Source organism: Lissotriton helveticus, chromosome 9, assembly GCF_964261635.1.
Source record: "Lissotriton helveticus chromosome 9, aLisHel1.1, whole genome shotgun sequence".
Taxonomy (NCBI): domain Eukaryota; kingdom Metazoa; phylum Chordata; class Amphibia; order Caudata; family Salamandridae; genus Lissotriton; species Lissotriton helveticus.
In genome coordinates this window covers 122,229,943-122,250,134 of record NC_136070.1, presented here as the reverse complement: position 1 = coordinate 122,250,134, position 20,192 = coordinate 122,229,943, and the positions used below count along the sequence as shown (strand labels likewise).

Here is a 20,192-nt window from a genome sequence, read left to right as displayed (position 1 = left end):
CATTGCAACAGCCGACCCAAAGAGGTTCCTTTCGTAGATCCACCTATAGAGGAGGATCCAAAAATACAGGTACAACCCAGCAACAAACCTCTTTTACACCGACATCACCCAGAGGTAATTCTAGAGGTAGTTACAGAGGTAACGACAACAAGGGTAGAGGTCGCGGAAACAACAACAACCGCAACTCTCCAACCCCAAAGCAGTGACTTCATACAGCTCCCCCCAGACCATATAACACCGGTCGGGGGACGCCTATCACAGTTCCTACCTGTCTGGGAAAACATCACATCAGACAGGTGGGTGAGACAAATTATCCAACATGGTTATTGCCTGGAAGTCACATCTACCCCACCAAACATCCCCCCCAAACAGCGTCCAATGAAACAAGATCACTTAACACTGTTAAAACAAGAAGTACTATCTCTGCTACAAAAGCATGCCATAGAGAAGGTTCCAAAGCAACAACAAGGGACAGGAGTATACTCCCTATACTTCCTAATCCCAAAAAAGGACGGGTCTCTAAGGCCAATACTAGACCTAAGACCTCTCAACGCATACATAAATTCGGAACATTTCCACATGGTCACGCTCCAACAAGTACTTCCTTTACTGAAGAAAGGGGACTTTCTTTCTACACTGGATCTAAAAGACGCTTACTTTCATATCCCTATTCACAAAGCCCACAGGAAATGCCTAAGGTTTGTGGTAGAAGGACAACACTATCAGTTCAAAGTCCTTCCATTTGGTGTCACGACGACACCAAGGGTGTTCACAAAATGCTTAGCAGTGGTTGCAGCCCACCTAAGAAGACAACAGATACATGTCTTCCCATACTTGGACGACTGGCTAATAAAGGCCAAGTCACAAGAAGAATGTCTTCAGAACACACAGAAGACAATTCACATGCTACACCAACTAGGGTTCACTGTGAACTACACAAAGTCACACCTGCAACCAAGCAAGGTTCAACAATATTTAGGGGCTACTATAGACACAGAAAAAGCCAAAGTATACCCCAATCCAGTCAGGATCCAGACAATGCTTACAATCATTCAAAGATTTCAGCCACAACACTCACTAACAGCAAGAGTGTTCATGCAGCTATTAGGAATGATGTCATCCTGCATACTGCTAATACCATATGCCAAACTACAAATGCGTCCGCTACAAGAATGTTTAGCGACACAGTGGAATCAGGCTCAAGGACAGATTACAGATCTGGTGTTGGTAGACGACCGCACACACCGCTCTCTGAAGTGGTGGAACACAACAAACATTGCCAAGGGGCGATCGTTCCTAGAACCAATTCCACAGGTGAGAATAACAGCGGACGCATCGCTCACGGGATGGGGAGCGCATATGGAGAAATATACAGTACAAGGAAGATGGAGTGTGCAGGAGAGAAGGCTGCACATCAATCATCTAGAACTACTGGCAGTGTTTCTAGCATTAAAAGCCTTTCAAATGCACGTTACCAACAAAGCAGTCCTGATCAGAACAGACAACATGACAGCAATGTATTATATTCAAAAACAGGGGGGGACGCACTCTCTCCAACTATCCAGACTAGTGCAGGAAATTTGGAGATGGGCCATTCCTCAAAACATCTATCTGTTAGCAGAACACCTACCAGGAGTTCAAAACCAGATAGCAGACATCTTAAGCAGACAGTCGGAACAAATACACGAATGGGAACTGCACCAACAAATACTGCAACCATTCTTCCAAAGATGGGGACAACCAGAGATAGACCTATTTGCCACTCATCAGAACGCAAAATGCCAAAGCTTCGCGTCCAGGTACCCACACCACCTGTCGCAGGGCAATGCGTTATGGATAAATTGGTCCAACAAATTTGCATACGCTTTTCCCCCTCTCCCACTAATCCCATTAGTGGTCAGAAAGCTGCAACAACACTCAATGACCATGATACTAGTAGCACCCACGTGGGCAAGACAACCGTGGTTCACCACGCTCTTGCAACTCTCACAAGTGCCACACCAAAAGCTAAGAATTCGACCCATGCACCTTACACAGAACCATGGAGAAATAATGCACCCAGATCCCACACAACTGAACCTAGCGATCTGGCTCCTGAAATCCTAGAATTTGGGTACTTAGATCTACCCCCAAATTGCATGGAGATAATTAAGCAAGCGCGACGTCCCACCACCAGGGCATGCTACGCAGCGAAGTGGAAGAGGTTTGCTATATACTGCACCACTAATAATATCAACCCTCTGGACGTATCAACAAAGGAGATTATTTGCTACTTACTACACTTACAGCAATGTAATCTCGCGTATACATCTATCAGAGTACATCTAGCAGCTATAGCAGCGTACCTACAAAACAGGCAGCACATATCCCTGTTTAGAGTGCCAGCGATAAAAGCCTTCATGGAAGGCCTTAAAAGAGTCATTCCACCAAGATTACCACCTTCACCGGTCTGGAACCTCAATGTAGGACTCACCAGACTAATGGGACCACCTTTCGAACCTATGCATAGGTGCGAAATACAATTCCTTACATGGAAGGTGGCCTTTCTTATAGCCATTACCTCACTCAGGAGAGTAAGTGAATTACAGGCACTGACAATACAAGAACCATTCCTACAATTACATCAGTATAAAGTGGTTCTTAGAACAAACCCAAAGTTCTTGCCTAAAGTAATTTCAGCATTTCACATCAATCAACCGGTGGAACTACCAGTCTTTTTCCCAAAGCCACAGACGGTAGCAGAAAGGGCCCTACATACACTAGATGTCAAAAGGGCCATTTTGTACTATATAGAAAGGACACAAGATTTCAGGAAAACTAAACAACTATTTGTAGCATTTTCCCCAACACATAAAGGCAATCCTATCTCTAAAGCAGGCATTGCTAGATGGATTGTAAGATGTATACAAATATGTTACATAAAAGCAAAGAGAACATTAACTGTTCCTCCTAGAGCTCATTCTACACGTAAGCTAGGAGCATCTATGGCATTCTTAGGGAACATTCCCCTAGATGACATATGTAGAGCAGCAACTTGGTCTACACCACATACCTTTTCAAAGCACTACTGTGTTGATGTGCAGGCTACACAACAAGCCAGAGTGGGCCAAGCTGTATTAAAAACTCTATTTCAAACAGTTGCGACAGACACGGGTGACCACCGCTAGGGAGGTAACTGCTGTATAATCTATTCATAAATGTACCATCTGCAGCCCATATGCCTCGAACGGAATATGCTACTTACCAGTATGCATCTGTTCTTGGCATAGAGGGCTGCAGAGTGGTACATGCCCTCCCTGCCTCCCCGGAAACCTGTGTCTGTCCCAACATTATCTTACTTAGATACACTTACATGGGCATATCTTTATGTATTCTACTACACTACTCCATCTAACCCTACTATGGCAAAACAATCTAAGGATGGAGCCGATGCCCATGTGCACTAGCACCCAGAGGAGGAGTCATCGATGACGACAAAGACTTCTCCAGAAGAAAAACAAAGTGCAATCATCCGAGCCCAACACCAGATGGCGATCTATTCATAAATGTACCACTCTGCAGCCCTCTATGCCAAGAACAGATGCATACTGGTAAGTAGCATATTCCTTACCTGCATGGGGAATCCCAGAACTATTAGTTCACAGTTGTACTGTTTGATCCCCATGCATCTTTCCGAAAGTATTATAGGTTGGTGGCATCATTACCAATGGTTACACATCCATGTAGTCTGTACTGCAACTAGTTAGTGAAAATGAAGTTCCCAGCACTGACTCTGATCCCGATTCAGCAGGTCTTGCTACCGCTTGGTATCATAGTCCCACGGTATATAACCTTTACAACGCAACTTTTATGACGAACTACTTTTACAACGCAACTTTTACAACGCAGGATCCATTACAACGAATGTCTTTACAACGCATGTTTTTACATCGCAGATGCCTTTACAACGCATGCCATTACAACGTAAGTATTGGTAAGTATATAATTATATTAAAAATGTTATTTCATTATTTAAAAATAAATAAATAAATATTAATTCATTAATATATTTAGAAATAAAATATCATTTATTTAAAAAAATAATTTAAGTAATTCTATTATTAATTAATATTTTTACCCCTACACTATCCAGCACTTACCCTACTATTTCACCCCCCTGGAGTTAGAATAGTAATTTTTACCCCTACACTATGCAGCACTTACCCTACTATTTCACCCCCCTGGAGTTAGAATAGTGATTTTTACCCCTACACTATGCAGCACTTACCCTACTATTTCACCCCCCTGGAGTTAGAATAGTGATTTTTACCCCTACACTATCCAGCACTTACCCTACTTTTACACACCCCTGGAGTTAGAATAGTAATTTTTACCCCTACACTATCCAGCACTTACCCTACTATTTCACCCCCCTGGGGTTAGAATAGTAATTTTTACCCCTATACTATCCAACACTTACCCTACTTTTACACCCCCCTGGAGTTAGAATAGTAATTTTTACCCCTACACTATCCAGCACTTACCCTACTATTACACCCCCCTGGAGTTAGAATAGTAATTTTTACCCCTACATTATCCAGCACTTACCCTACTTTTACACCCCCCTGGAGTTAGAATAGTAATTTTTACCCCTACACTATCCAGCACTTACCCTACTTTTACACCCATTATTTTAAAACACCTAAATTATTATAAAAAAATATATATATTTAAAGAAAAGAAAATTAAAGTAAAATTAAAATTAAATTATATTAATTTTAATTACATTTAAAAAAAATATTATATACTTACCAATACTTACGTTGTAATGGCATGCGTTGTAAAGGCATCTGCGATGTAAAAACATGCGTTGTAAAGACATTCGTTGTAATGGATCCTGCATTGTAAAAATTGCGTTGTAAAGGTAGGCGTTGTAAAAGTATGCGTCGTAACGTCCTACATCGTAGTCCCACGCATCCTGATTTTGCTGCATGTCAGATTAAGTCCCTTTAGTGGTGTCCGTGTTCATAGTGGCTCCACCATCAGGAGAGAGTCACAACTCCCTGTTGCAGGTCTACTAGTTCACTTATCTGGATCTGCACTGCTGGGTTATCCCTCCAACCTTTTGTGGGTCATCTTTTCAGGCCTCTGCAGACATAGCCTAACAAAGTCTTAGACTTCTCTTCGCTGGACAGGAATACCCATCTTGGTGACCTGACCGCACCAGGACCTCTGATCAACGTCATAATAGCACTTGCACCTAAACGTGCTTGAGATTCAGGTTGTCGATCTTGCAATAAAGGCATTTTTCCCTTCCAGCTTGAGAAGCAGCTTTAAGATTCTGTCAGACAACACCGTTATATTAAGAGACAGGGCGCTGTGTGGTCTTGGACACTATGATGGAAAATTATTAATCTGTAAAAATGGGTTCAACAACAGCGGATCTTCTTGTTAGCGGTCCACATAGCACCCGCTCTCTGAGAGGGAGGATGCTTGCTGTCTCTCCTTCAAGGACCATGAATGGGTGCTGCACCCTGAAGTAACTGGTACGATCTTCTCTAGATTTGGGTTTCTATTTATGGATCTCTTTGCTGTGCCTACGAATGAAGTGGAAGTGTCCTCGCTTTGTTTTATGCCCTTCACTTCCCTATGAATCGTCTTGGGGTCTGATGTACTTGTTTCTGCCAATGTGTCTTCTTTCAAAAGTACTGTGGAAGGATTAAGCACATCTTTTTTTTGGATTGATCCAGACTGGGCTCGGTGGTTGTAGTATGCAAGTCTGTTGGCCCACAGCACATTGCCACCAGCCTTCCTCTCCCGTGCAGACAGGCTTGCTCTTGAAGCAACAATATCCTTTCATCCACCCCAGATGTAAAATACTACAGCCTGCACATGCAATGTCAGCTAGAGACATCTTGTCTCGGATGATGTTGCATCCTATTGGCTAGGAAACGGACTACCAAATACATCTTAGCAGGCAGTGCCGTTTAAATATCACCTTTCCAATGTTGTAGGATTTGTGTTATCCCTTGCACAGAAGGATCTGTTGATGGCTACAATTAAGGGATGTCTAGCAGACCTGTTTGCCTTCACATGCCTTCCTTATAAAGACTCCCGGTTTGGCTTGCAACTAATGGCACATTTTCGAAAAAGATTTGTTTTAAGTTTTTCTTCCTCCTTTGTTTACTGCTCAGTGGGATTTAAATCTTGTTTTCACTGTTTTGATGACCTCTCCAAGCACAGTTGCCTGGTTCGGCTTTGTATACTGAAGACCGTTATGTTGGAGTCAATTACTTCAGCACTTATATCAGAGTACTTCAAGCCTTGTGGATTCATCCACCTTCCACAGTTTTCTATTTATGTAAGTTGCTTTCTAGCACCTGACCTTCATTGTTACCCAAGGTGGTTTTAGCATTGCATATAAATGAACATATGTATAGTATATTTTATTGCATACGTTAAGTTTGTAGCACCCTGCTATCCAGGGTGGAATGGGAGCCACCGGGCTTAGTTCCCTTGGAATGGGAGCTACAAGGCTTTGTTCCCTCCTTGTTCACCAACAAACCATGGCTCTTGTACCATCATGTATTATTTGTGGAGATTGCAGTGCTGATGATGATGCAGTCAAAGCTGTTGTGGAGGAAAAACCTTCAACTTTCAGGAGCAAGAGGTTATTGAACTACAACTTTCTATACATTGTCCTGGTTCGCAAAGGCACTTATATACTAACACAATAGCTTCCACATGGCCCTCATGGCAACATTACACACAGAATACTGAATAGTTGGAACAGGGTGTCCTGCAAATGCCTTGTGTTTCTCTTCCCACTAGCTTTTACCTAGTTATTGTCCTCTCGCCTAACTCTGGGTGGGAAAACCAAATATGGTAATATGGAACCATGGTGTATAATCAATGTAAAGCCTCTAGAACACATGTGAAACCCTCCCTCTGGTCCCCTTTTTCAGAGTAACACTCGAGGATTGGCAAAGCGATAATTCTTACCTCTAGGACCTCTAGATGGTGCCTTACTTGCTGCCAGGACAAAGGATGGCACCCTCCCCATGCAAAGAGTGACCCATGCCTTTGCCCTCTTACAGGCTGTCTTAGTGATGACCTCCTTATCATGCCCACTTACTGGTCTCCTCTTAAAGTCCAGAGTGCCATTTAATTTGTTTCCCAGGCCAGATTGACTGGATCAATGGACTAAAGTATACCTTCAAGGGTTTTATTTTTTTTACCTCATGGTCCCAGGTTCATCCTGTGGTGGTCAACTCAGCCTTTCATCTTTCCGAGGTTGATAAAATTAATACAATTGAGTTTGGTAACAATATAAATCTGTTACAAACTCTTCATTATCTATTATCACGTGACACCCGATATATTTTATATTCACACACCCGTTTTATCATGTGCCGTTATTATATATCGCTGTTTTTAGCTCACATATGGGCTACTAACATGCTGTTTAGCCTAAACATTTTCGTTCACAGTCAGGTGACTCCTGACATCACTATATTGCGCCCGACTAACCGAGTGCCTTCGAGTTACGCTTCAGCAACGCTCGCGTGTGAACCTTACGGATCCCACCGAACGTTTACACACTCGGTAAGCTGCTCTCGACAATTGTTGCCTTTGAAGTGTTTTAAAGAAATTGACCACGTTATAATTACGGTTACGTTTTTCTACAGATTCTGTTTTGTAGCACATGTACAACCTAGTGCTGACAGGATACAACCATGTAAGTGGTCTCGATATTTGATTAATTTCTCACTGTGTATAATTAAAGCAATCACCTGCGTTCTTTCACCTATTTCGGGTCAAATATGTCACATTGCTCAGCATTCCGGAATACACAGGGCTTAATATGTGCTCACTATGTGGGCCACTCCTAATATATTGTGTTTTGTCTATATAACCGAATTACTTACGTTTACAATTCGTCACACTACATCAGCTCACAGCATTCACGGTTTTCACTCCTGCATGATGACAATTATGTATTGCATGAATACTTCCATGTTGCACCACAAACTGATGTTAATGCAATGTTTTGCATTCCTGTTCCGCAGCTGATTATTGGCAACTTATTTTGATTTTTGTAGTAATACCCCTGAAGAAGGGCAAAGGCCTGAAATGCATTGGGTAATTGAACAGAATCCAAGTGATTTATAAAATCATGCTTTAATGATTTGGAACCTTTAAGATAAAGCATATATGAAACTGATCTTCATGTAAATAACATTCAAGATTGATAAACACCATTCATTGAAAGTAATTTTTTAATTTTCATAAGCATTCAAGAAACTTTATTACTTGAGTGCGAAGTGGGGGATGTCCCTCTATTATCGAGGACAGCGCTATTTCCATATATTGATACCCTCACTCCCAGGAGGATTAACCCATTCGCACCACTAACCATTCTACAAAGGATTCAACTTTTGTATAAAATTGAGTGCTTGAGACTTTCATCACATTGTTTAGCCACCAGATAAAGCCGCACTGCACACAAGCCACTGGCCCAAGTTTAAGTGTACCAATGGGGTTCCTGCCTGGACACGACCTTCAAGACGCTGAAACGCCCCTCTGCGCCTGGCCACCCCAGTGCCGCCCGAGGTGACCTGTTGGTACTTCCTTGGACGCTGCCCCATACTCTCCCTAAGTCCAGGAAGAGTCCTGTAAGGTGTTGAGAAGTGCCCATAGGATAAAATTACCGCCCCAGAAATTGCAGTGTCACTTTTGAAACCTGTGAATATTCATATCTTGAAAAGTTCTTACCCGGTTCCGATAATCTTGGTATCTAAATACATATAAAAAACGTATTTTTATAAATTGATGTCCGATTTCTATGAGTGTGTCTCGCTTACTGCCTTTGTGTATGCAATAAATCCTTAGCACTTCCCTCTGATCAGCCTAAACTGCTCGCCCACACTACCATAGAAGAGAGCATTTAGTGGTATAATTTTTGCCTCTGTTAACCAAAAAGGGTTGCCTGGACTCTTTACACAGGGTCCACTATATAAAGAGCCAGCCTTCTACAATGGGTTCGAATTGGGAAACTTCAGCGCCACGCGTGGATGAGGTTTACGCTCTTCTCCAGGGATATCCAAGCATCCATGATGGATATGCCATTTGATGGTTCTCGTCTTTTTAGCAAGAAAACGGACTCAGCCCTGGAATGTTTTAAAGAAATCTGGGCCACAACTCAATCCTTGGGCTTGTTTTCCCTTCCCCACAATCCCATCAGCAATTTCACCCCTGTCAATGCTATGGTAGTGATTTCCAATACAGCCAACATCCAACCCTTCCACCAGACCAAAAGGTCTTTCAGCAAGTCTTCCTCCCTACCAGCATTCGCATCCACAAAACTACTATAGTGTGTCCTTTCTGGCACTCAACCACCCTATCGGAAGAAGGATCCAATATTTCCTCCATGGGTAGCAAGCCTTCACTTCTTACAAATGGGTCCTCCAAATTGTATATCGGGGTTAAGCCCTCCCATTTCTTTCCAGCCCAGCACACCTTCCACCACCATGGGGGCAGCTGATGGAGGACCATGTGGTCGTCTTGCTGCAGGGAGTGCAAGTCCTATTGACAAAAGTGCCCATACAGATGTTTCTGGCATTGGAAGTACAATCTGGGTGGTGCTCCCGTTACTTGTTGGTGCTGAAGAAGGACCCAAGTTCTTAATTCTTTTTCATATGTCAACTCTTCTCAACTCCTTCCTGAGGAAGAACAAATTCAAGAAGCTCAAGATAGCAAATGTCCTGTTTGCCCTTAGCCCTGCACACTAGATGGTGGCTTTGGACCTGCAAGACTCTTATTTTTATATTCCTAATCTTCAGGCCCACGGGTGTTACCTGCAGTTTGCAGTAGGCCAGGCGTATTTGCAGTTTACAGTGCTTCTGTAGGCCTCAACAGTACCCCTCAGGTGTTCTCAAAGGTAAAGGCGGTGGTCGCTGCACATCTCTGGAGGTTGGGGTTCCAGTCTTCCCCTTCATAACAACTGTCTGTTGTAGGATGGATTACCCCAAGCCGTTGTCAACTAATTCCAGATGTCAGTGCACCTCCTTGTATAGTTGGTATTCAACCTCAATGTGCCGAAGTCACGCTTGACTCCTTCGCAGATTCCGTTTCATCAGAGCTATTCTGGATATGGTACAGTTTTGTGCCTTTCCTCCAGACAGGAGAGTCTTGGATAATTGAGCTATGATCCCGATGTTTCAGCCTCTGACTTTGATCTTAGTGCGGATAACAGTGCTGAGATAGTTGGCCACCTGCATCTTGCTGGTGATGCATGTCAGAGGGCAAGCGTGGGGTCTGCAGTGGGACCTGAAGTCAGTGGGCACTGCATCAGGGGAAAATGTCATACTGCATCCAGGTGTCAGAGGAGACTGCCAAAATTGTCCAGTGACGACTGCTGGACGGCAATTGGGTCAATGGCAATCTCCTCTCCTTACACTAGTCAGTGGTGACTAATGCATCGCGTCAGGGTTGAGGAGGCCTGAAGATCTGAGACCTTTGATCTCGGGTGGAAGCTCGACTTCACATCAGTTTGTCGGAGGTGATGGTAATTTGCTTGACATTGAAGGCCTAGCCCACCAAAAGAGGAAGGCTGTTGCAGGTGGTCACAGATAACACCACCACCATGTGTTACTGCAAGAAGCAGGGTGGCTGGGGGTCTTGCTTTCTATGCCAGGAGGCTCTACGCTTCTGGAGGTGGCTGGCCCACCAGGGAGTTTCTCTGGTGATAGTCCTCCTGCCAGTATCTCTAAAAGCCACGGTAGACTAATTCAGGCGCTGACACTCTACGGACTACAAACGGCCCTCACATCTGGAGGTGGCATGTTTCAATCAGTGGAGAGAATCCTGGCTTGATCTTTTTGCCACTGCCGAGGATGTGCAATGTAAGCATTTCTGCGTGTTTGAGTTCCCAAGAAGTCTCTCTCTGGGAGATTAATTCCACCTAGAATGGAGCTCAGGACTACTTTTTGCATTCATGCCACTGCCTCTTCTGACCAAAACTTTCAAATAGATCAGGAGCAACCGGGCCCAAGTCAACCTAGCGGCAGTGAATTGAGCCAGGAGAGTATGGTACCCAGAACTCCTGGTCATGAGCATGCTTGGAGATTGAGCGGTGGCAACTGATCTCATTTGATCTTCCTGAGGTTGTTAATGTCATCTTGGAGGCGAGGCACCACTCTAAAAATTGATTTTGTGGCTTGTTGTGGCTCCCACCAAATTGACCTACTACAATCCAAGTTGATGTGTCGTTTTTGCCCCAACTAGGATTTGCTTTGGACACTCTTAAAGTCAATTTGTCGACACTCTTGTCTTTTTTGTGGTTGCTGGATCAGCCTTTATTTAAATCACCTGTTGCAATGAATTTGTGAAAGGTTTGCAACACTTGTTTCTCCCAACGCTCTTTGCGGTGACACAGTGGGACTTGAATATAGATCTCACTTTATTGATGTGCACCCCTTTTGAACCGCTGCACAGCTGTCCATTAAGGCGTCTTGACAGTCGCATTACACTAACATTGGCTAGGTCTGTGAGCAAGCTGTAGGCTCTTTCTGTAAACTCGCCGCATACAGCATTCTTCTTAGATAAGTTAATGTTGGGGATCCAAACTTCCTTTTTGCCAAAAGTGGTCAGTCCATTTCATGTCAGGCAGGCTTGTCACCCATTCGACATTCTTTGCCCCAATTCATCCTTCTAAGGAGGAAGAGAGGCTGTATCCCTTACGATAAGAGGGTACTAAACAGATTGCACCAAAATCCATTGGGTGTACGATGACCTCTTTGTAGGGTTCTCCTTAGACAACCTAAGAAAACAACTAACGTTGGTGTGCATGGGTTGCACTTAAATGCGGCTTCACTCATCACTTATGCAGTGGAATGTTGTCTGTGCAGAGATGTGCGACTCCACCTATGGACAGGGAGATGTACTGGTTTAAAGGTCCAGGATTTAGTGTGGAATCTGTAGTACGTATCCGCCAGAATGATCATTACCAAAGGTAAATAACTTGTTCTTCTTGCCCCTATGCCTTACATCTCCCCATGTGCCTCCAGAGTTTGAATTTTCCAGTTAACTTCTCCCCCCACCTCAGACAGAGCACCAGGGAAGCATATTTCTCATACTTTTAAATATGTATTCATTTAATTGAACATTTTACAGCAGTAACACAAGATGTTAGTACACTTTGCACGCAAGTAGAGAATACAAAAATAAGTTAATTAAATGACATAATAAGCAGACGTACTTTGAAATTTAAGAGTAAATGATCAAGCTAACTTGTAAGATTCACATTTTTATTTTCAGCTAAAGTAGTTACCTGAGGGCGAAAAGATTGAGTTGATTTCTAGCTGAAGAAATAGAGCATTTCGATTTTTGATTACAGCCCCAGTGAAGAATAGTTAAAAGGCAGAGGATGTTTCTCAAATGGAAAGGGTCTTTATTACTGAGTTATCATTGACTTCTGGAGATAGTAACTGAGCCAGGAATGGTGTTTCCGGGTTTCTTATCTGTTAAATAAAGCTTTTACATTTGAATCTAATGTTGATTTCAAAGTGTTGGAAGCATTTTAAGACTGAGGTCATGTGATCCAATTTTCTCCAGGCTGAGTGGAGGCAAACTGTGCAGTGAAGGACAGCTTTCATTAGGAAAAAAAGAGCTGAAGGCCACCTGTGAAAATGGCATTCCCTTATTCCTAAATTATATCATCTGGACACGACTTAGAACTGGAAATGTACCGTATTGAGGAGGTTATTTAAGAACCCTTCCAGCTTGAATTGAGAAGAGTAAGGTAAAATGAGTATTAAAGGTTGGGTGCGAGGAGAATAAACTATCTTTTCTGTGGGGGTGAGCATGAATAGTTTGTTAATCTTTTGCTGGCAATTCAGGAGTAACAATTGGAGAACAAGGCTGTCTTTCATGGTTGGTGAACAGGTTTATCTAAAACACTGTGTTGGTTTATTTAAAATATTTCCTCTTATAGCCATAACATAAAAAGCAGTACAAAGACGAGATTTAAAGATGCGGCTTCCGGAAACATGCAAGTAAAATCCAGAAATCATAGCCAAATAACAGTGATGCGTCCTTGTTAAAATCACAGTAACATTAAAAGCACATTAAAATTCATTCTCGAGCATGATTCATTAATAATGCATCAAATAATTTGTAGCTCATTTGCAGTAAAATCAATGTACAAATCGGGCCCTGCAAGCCTTCTTGTTACTTTCTCCGGGAAAAAACTAAGCAGATCATGTGTGAGAACCAAGAGTGCTAACTATATCAATATAATCTGTCCTACGGCACAGAAATCGGGTAATCACAAGAGGAAGTTATTCTTAACTTCCTGAAAAGTGGGTAAAGCCAATTCCATCTTGGGCCGGCTGTTTTTGTGCAGAAAATCAGGAAATGTGAAATTGTGTACTTATCACCCCCAAAATTCATGTGCAATCTTGAGACTGGTGCGACTCATTTAGAACGATACCCTGTAGTCGGCCAAAGTCCTAGCCTGACCTTTACCTATAAATAGAAGTTTCAGTTAAGGATATAGCATGCCTAGGTATGGGACTTGGCCGTAGGAAAAATGTGGCTGTTAGAGGATTAATACTGCTGCTAGAGACAGTGAATTTTAAATTTCAGCATACCTCTAACAGCTGCAGTGCTCTCACAATTTATTTGACTGGTGTCCAGCCAGAGACGATCCAAGCCTATATCATTAACTATTTTAGTTACGTCCCCCCTACCGCTACCCAAGCTATGACCTTTTATGCGTTCTAAACATGATACTTCTATAGCAGATTGCGACTGCACACTCCAGGTGGTATCTGTCTTAAAACGGCTATATCTGACACAGGTCGTATACAGAGTTGTGTATAAGGTGTGTATAAGGTGAGTAGCAGAGTCCCTGGAACCATTTTTGACAAAGTTTGTTGAAAATTATTCTCATCTGTTAGCAGGCCCCTGACAGTGTTTTTACACTGTATCAACCCGGTGTTTCAAATTCGGACTGAAAAACACATAAAGAGTCAATTTAAATAAATGCTAAATCCTCTTTTAAACACATAGCATATTGATTAAAAACGAATTGACTAAAAAGCAAAGTAAAAAAAAAAACCACAATGCCATTAATTGACATATGGTGGCACAGGGGCAGGAATGCAAGGGCAGAGCCTAAGAAGCAAAGGGGAAAGAAACCACCTGGCGCTCGCCAAAAAGAGAGAAACTTGAGCAGGAACTGATGGCTTTTGAAGGGAGCCTCTTAAAACTAAAGTAGATTTGATGTCGTAGGGACAGAGAGGCAGACGGACAACGCAATGACATAAAAAAAAATTCTATTTAGGTTTAGCCTAGCGACGCAGCGCATGCGCTGCTAGCTTGGCGAGATCTATTGTCAATTTTCCGGCGGAAGGGGGACAAGACATGTGCACGCGTACAGACAGGCGATGTGCACGGCTCGCATCATTTGAGCATCTTCAATTTCTGACTGATTGTGTTCCTCCTTTGCTTAAACCCTACAGACCAGTGGACAGTACTCCTGAAAAATCATAGCATTGCTTTGTTTTAGCATAACTGAAATGTTTTGTGAACTATGAATTGTTTTTCTTTACTATGTACCAAGTGTTTGCTTGTTATATTATTTTTAGTGTAACCTCTGCCACCTAGTGGCAGAATGATAACAAGCACATCAGCCACTAAGCAGTGTGGGGGGGCATTTTTTCAACATAAAATCTTCACACTAATGATTTCACAAGTTCATGCCCTTCTATTTCAGCTCTCAGGACCAATACGGACAGCCGTGACTTAGTGTCGCTAGGGATTATGTGCTTCACGTGGTGCATCCTCTGGTTAGATTGAGGTTTTCAGATCACCAAATATTTCAGCTCCTTGACCTTTTATATAATGAAGTATGACCCTGTCTATTCATTCTCAAGCACCCCACCCCTCACCCACTTCAACCAACGTGATCTTTAGACCTGCTGACCAGAGGTTAATCTGGTGGTTTTGATGTCTCAGCAGTAGTTCAGTGAAGATTGACTTGCTTCATTATTAGTCCTGGATTTCTCCTTTGGCCTAAACTACCACAGGTGTGCTGTAAGTTGCGATTTTAAAATGTACTCGCACTCCTTTTCCTACAGACATATTGAAACTACGACATGATGCTGTAAAATGTATCCAAAGTAGTAAAGCCTACTTAATCGGCTACAGATGGAGGAACAGTGCCACTTAATGTTCCCTCTTAATATTTTTCTATATATGTGGCAACAGTAAGTTTCTGTGCACAATTTTCACCACTGTGCAGAATCAAGAGTAGCAAAGAGCCACATGTGAGGGGTGTTTTGCTGTTCACCCTATGTGGGAAGGGTATGACCAGACGTGGGTCCCATGCTCACTAAGCCACTGGCGTCAAGCTATCCTGGCTGAAGACAGCTGATAGCCAGAAACCGGTCCTAGGATGCTTGATTCCGGTCCTGGGAAGACATGGCTTGGCAGTTCGGCCTGATCTGTTCCCATGAGGCTGATTTGCATATCGCCATGTCTGAACTGGGGTGGCTTGGTGAGCAAAATAACGATGGATTAAACCCAGATCTGTGACTGGGGGTGAATGTTTTGCCATTGTGAAACATTCCGTCCATTATCTTGTGTTTTTTACATGTGAGGGGTGCTCTCGGCCCAGATAGGTGGATAGATACCAGAGGTAGGTGGCTGACATGGCCTCGCCAAGATGATTCTCAAAAAACTGTTAGAAAAAGAAGAAGCAAGCTGCACCTAACATCATTCATTGAGTGATTGATTGATGTGCTATGCAGCAGCCTGTCGGTGTATATGTGAATTTTATTTCCATCCCAAGCACCATATGGATACAAATGCAACAATTCATGGACAAGTGATAAATCATTTTGTCAGAATTGTTCCCGGGCTGAAAGCTGGCAAAGGAGATCACACGTGGCAAATGTATCAGAGCAGGAACTCTGCACCTCCGCTCTACATCCACTGCTTGTCACTTGAGAAACGAGCATTTGCAATGCAATAGGTATCGCATGTACGTGAGTTTGAGCTATTGACATTGCAAATAATAATGCCTTTTTTTGTTTTTGTTTCAAAAACATAAATAAAAGGCATTATTTACAATGCCAATAGCTGAAACTCTCGTAACTGCGAGACCTATTGCATTGCAAATGCTTGTTTTTAAACTGCTGTACGGGGGTACTGGGACAGTTTTAGGACAGAGGCAAGGTGAATGGAAGGGGTAGTTTAAGAAGGAAGGGGAAAGGAGCCACACTAAGCTCCCCTTAAACGGGAGGCTAAAGGAGTTTTTTGTCAGTAGGGTGTCTAGGCAGTATATGGGACGGTTAAGTTGATTTATCATCTAGGATAGTTTGTCTATGGTAACATGTCTGTTTGGAAAATCGGATGTTTGTGGCTTTCGTGTAGGTTTGGACATTGTGTTTTTTTGTGAGGGTACGATATTTGGCCCAAATGGTTTCGATTTTATTGGATACAATTTATTGCATTTAACTACTGATAGGGATTGGTGCAAGTGTTTAAGTTTGTATAAATGTGTTTGAATATGATGCTGTGGTATTAGTAGAGGAGGAGATTTATTTTTAAATTAAATTAGCTTTGGCCTTTGTGGGACCAAGTTTTATTCATGCTTGAAAGATTTAGGTTCGGAAAGGGCAATAAATAATTTTGAGTTAGGTTATCATTTTTCTGAAAAAATCAATGCTATTGCGCACCCCCATCTTGTAATCTCATTGCATCCCTGTCTTTGTGAAGCGCTCTGATATCTGTAAGGATCCTGTTCGCGCTATATAAAACTTTGAATAAATAAATTCTAGGAATGCTTGTTTTTCGAGATGACAAGTGACTTATCCCTCGATTCACTGCCTTGAATCATTTTCCTAAGTGCAGTAAATACTGAAAAACGGTAGTTGCTTCCTTGTAGTGAGCTACAGCTCTTCCCCTTAAAGGCTATTTCCCTTGAATCTCTTGCTTTCCCACCAGACATAAATTGTTAAATTCTAATATTTCATATTGGGTCTTTATTGGTTCAGTGCTCTATAAAACTGTTTGCTTAGTAGAGTATACCTAATCCTAGCAGGGACGCTCTGCACTCAGTACTTGTCATCCATGCCACTCTGTGTTGGCTGTAAAAATAAAAGTGCTGTTGTATGCTAGTTTCTCAGAATCTGGAAGGGCGCAGTAACCACACAGGATCTGTGATGGTGACTCAGGCAGATGTGGCCAGCCATTGGACGTGCAGGGGTTGTGTCATGGTTTGACAGCTGGTATAGATTGTTGCTCCTTGACTCTTTGAAAGTCACCTTGGTAGGGGCTCAGTTGTGCTGTTTCAACTTTTCAGTGTTTTGATACAGGCCGTCAGCACCCATGCAAGATGTAACTAACTCTACTTTTATGTTTTCCAGTTGATAAACACAAGTGAAAATTTAAGCAAGAGTCGAAAGATCCTCCGTTCCATGTCTAGAAAGTAAGTTTGTATTGCTCTCACAGTTTTTTATTTTTTTAATAAATATTATTTTAAAATTCATTTTTAAGCCTGTGACATGCATGACAATGGTGTTTAATGTTTTTCTCTCCAGCTGTTTTAGACCAATATGGCTAGTTATTTGGCATGGTCTCAGTTTTGAAGATGGGTGTGGGAGGGGAGTGGTGGGTGCACACACGGTATGTTTGCCAGCATGGGATTAATGGAGTTGTGTTGGCAAATACCAGTTGTGTAATGATACCTAATCCTAAATCAGGCAACCCATTTTAATTTACAAGCGAACCAAACTAAGGAACTCCCCTCCCTAGGAAAGAATGTGAATACAGACAACAAGTGCTAAAGCATTAACAAGGCAAGTGAAATTAACCAAAGCAGGTAATGTAGCACAATCTACGCAATGACCACTACACATGCAGTATTGCATAAAATCCACACAATCAGGAAAAGATACCTGCAAACTGTGCAGCAACCCAGAAATGAGCAGTGGGCAACTGTGTACCACTGCAGAACGTAACAAATATCAAAGTGATACTCTATACAGATCCATGTAAGGATCTGGCTGTCCACTTTCCATAACTAAACCATACGTCATTCTATTGTAACCTTGCTCTTCACTATCCAAAGCAACAATATGTACAGTCCAGAGACCACTGTCAGTCCGTTTAGCAAGAATGCCTGAACTGTAAGTTGTGCTCATATTCCAGTAGTGCTGTGGGATGATGAAAATTGTAGACGTACAGATGCATAAAATAAAGTATAGACCACAGTTACCTGTAACCTACAATGTTCTGCGTCATGCTAAGCTTCTGAGCATGAACTGCTCGCAGGCAGGTCGCTCCCCACGCTGCTGCACGGCTCTGCCTGCATTGTTTTTGCCTAATCTTGTATTTTTCCCCTGTGCCTAACTTGCTTTCTTGCCCAGACTTGTTTTTATTCCCCTGTGCCTGTACTTGCTTTCTTGCCCAGACTTGTTTTTATTCCCCTGTGCCTGTACTTGGTTTCTTGCCCAGACTTATTTTTATTCCCCTGTGCCTGTACTTGCTTTCTTGCCCAGACTTGTTTTTATTCCCCTGTGCCTGTACTTGCTTTTTTGCCCAGACTTGTTTTTATTCCCCTGTCCCTAACTTGCTCTCTTGCCCAGACTTGTTTTTATTCCTCTGTGCCTGTACTTATTTTCTTGCCTAAACTTGTTTTTCCTTCCTGTACCCAGTTCTCCCGCGGCCCCCGTCCGTTTTTCCCGCCGCTGCGTCCCTGCGGCCCCGCCCACCTGCAATCCCATTCGCCGCCCCGCTCCTGCCTCCCAGCTGCTCCTCCCTCCCACATCCCCTCATATGGAAGCCGCGCAGCGGTGAAAGGAGCGACCTATGACCCTGCTCTCAGGCAGGTAGCTCCCCACGCTGCTGCACGGCTCTGCCTGCATTGTTTTTACCTAATCTTGTATTTTTCCCCTGTGCCTAACTTGCTTTTTTGCCCAGACTTGTTTTTATTCCCCTGTGCCTAACTTGCTATCTTGCCCAGACTTGTTTTTTATTCCTCTGTGCCTGTACTTGTTTTCTTGCCTAAACTAGTTTTTCCTTCCTGTGCCCAGTTCTCCCGCGGCCCCTCTTGTTTTTCCCGCCGCTGCGTCCCTGCGGCCCCGCCCACCTGCAATCCCATTCGCCGCCCCGCTCCTGACTCCCAGCTGCTCCTCCCTCCCACATCCCCTCATATGGAAGCCGGCGCACCTAAGGCAAGCCCGTCTGCGCCTGGACCGAACCCAGCGCCAGAACCCATGGCCCCCGTGCCTCACAACGCACCCGACCCAGACTCAGCTACGACGCCAACTCCCTCCACGCTCTCAACACCGGCCGAGACCAACGCTGCAACCAGGCCGCCCCGAAACACACCCACGGACCCTTCTCCTGCCGCAGATGCAGATTGACTTGCAACAGAACCATCAAACCACCAAGAACCAGACCCAACCACCTCCGCTGCATACTCCTCAACACCCGCTCCGTACGCAAACACGCCATCGAGCTCTGGGATCTGCTCGACACCACAGGCTCGGACGTAGCCTTTTTGACCGAGACGTGGTGGAACGACTCCTCTGCACCAGACATCGCCGTAGCCATCCCAGACGGATACAAGATCACCCGCAGGGACCGCGCCAACGGCATCGGAGGAGGAATAGCCATCGTCCACAAGTCCACCCTCAAGGTCCCCACCCACGCAGACGACTCCCTCAACACCGCCGAACACCGGCACTTCCGGATCCACACCGACCCCAAAACCACCCTCAGAGGAACTCTCATCTACAGACCACCCGGACCCCAGGCCTGCTTCAGCAACTCATCGCCGACCTCGCCAGCACCCACGCACTCGCCTCCACGGACTACATCTTCCTCGGGGACCTGAACGTCCACCTAGAGAACAACAACGACGCCAACTCCTCCTGCTGATCGACAACCTCGCCAACCTCGGCCTCAGACAACTCGTCACCGCGCCCACCCACGCCGCCGGCCACACGCTGGACGCCATCTTCTCCACAAGCACCCACGTCACCTTCGACCACACAACCGAACCCCACTGGACCGACCACCGCTGCATTCACTTCACCTTCAAAAAACCAACCACGCACCATTGCACCCAACAGCTGTCTCGCCGCTGCTGGGGCAAAGTCACCGAAGATCAGCTGATCACCACCCTCTCCAAGAACCCA

General features: G+C 43.9%; 1 protein-coding gene across 1 annotated transcript in view; it reads left to right on the top strand.

Moving 5' to 3' along the window:
• The window catches only part of VTI1B (vesicle transport through interaction with t-SNAREs 1B), a 187,979-nt gene that overhangs the window by 126,020 nt on the left and 41,767 nt on the right, over positions 1–20,192 (top strand). The window contains exon 5 of the mRNA XM_078659591.1: positions 17,415–17,476. Within this exon, the coding sequence (XP_078515717.1) occupies positions 17,415–17,476 (62 nt within the window). The remainder of the gene's footprint in view (positions 1–17,414; positions 17,477–20,192) is intronic.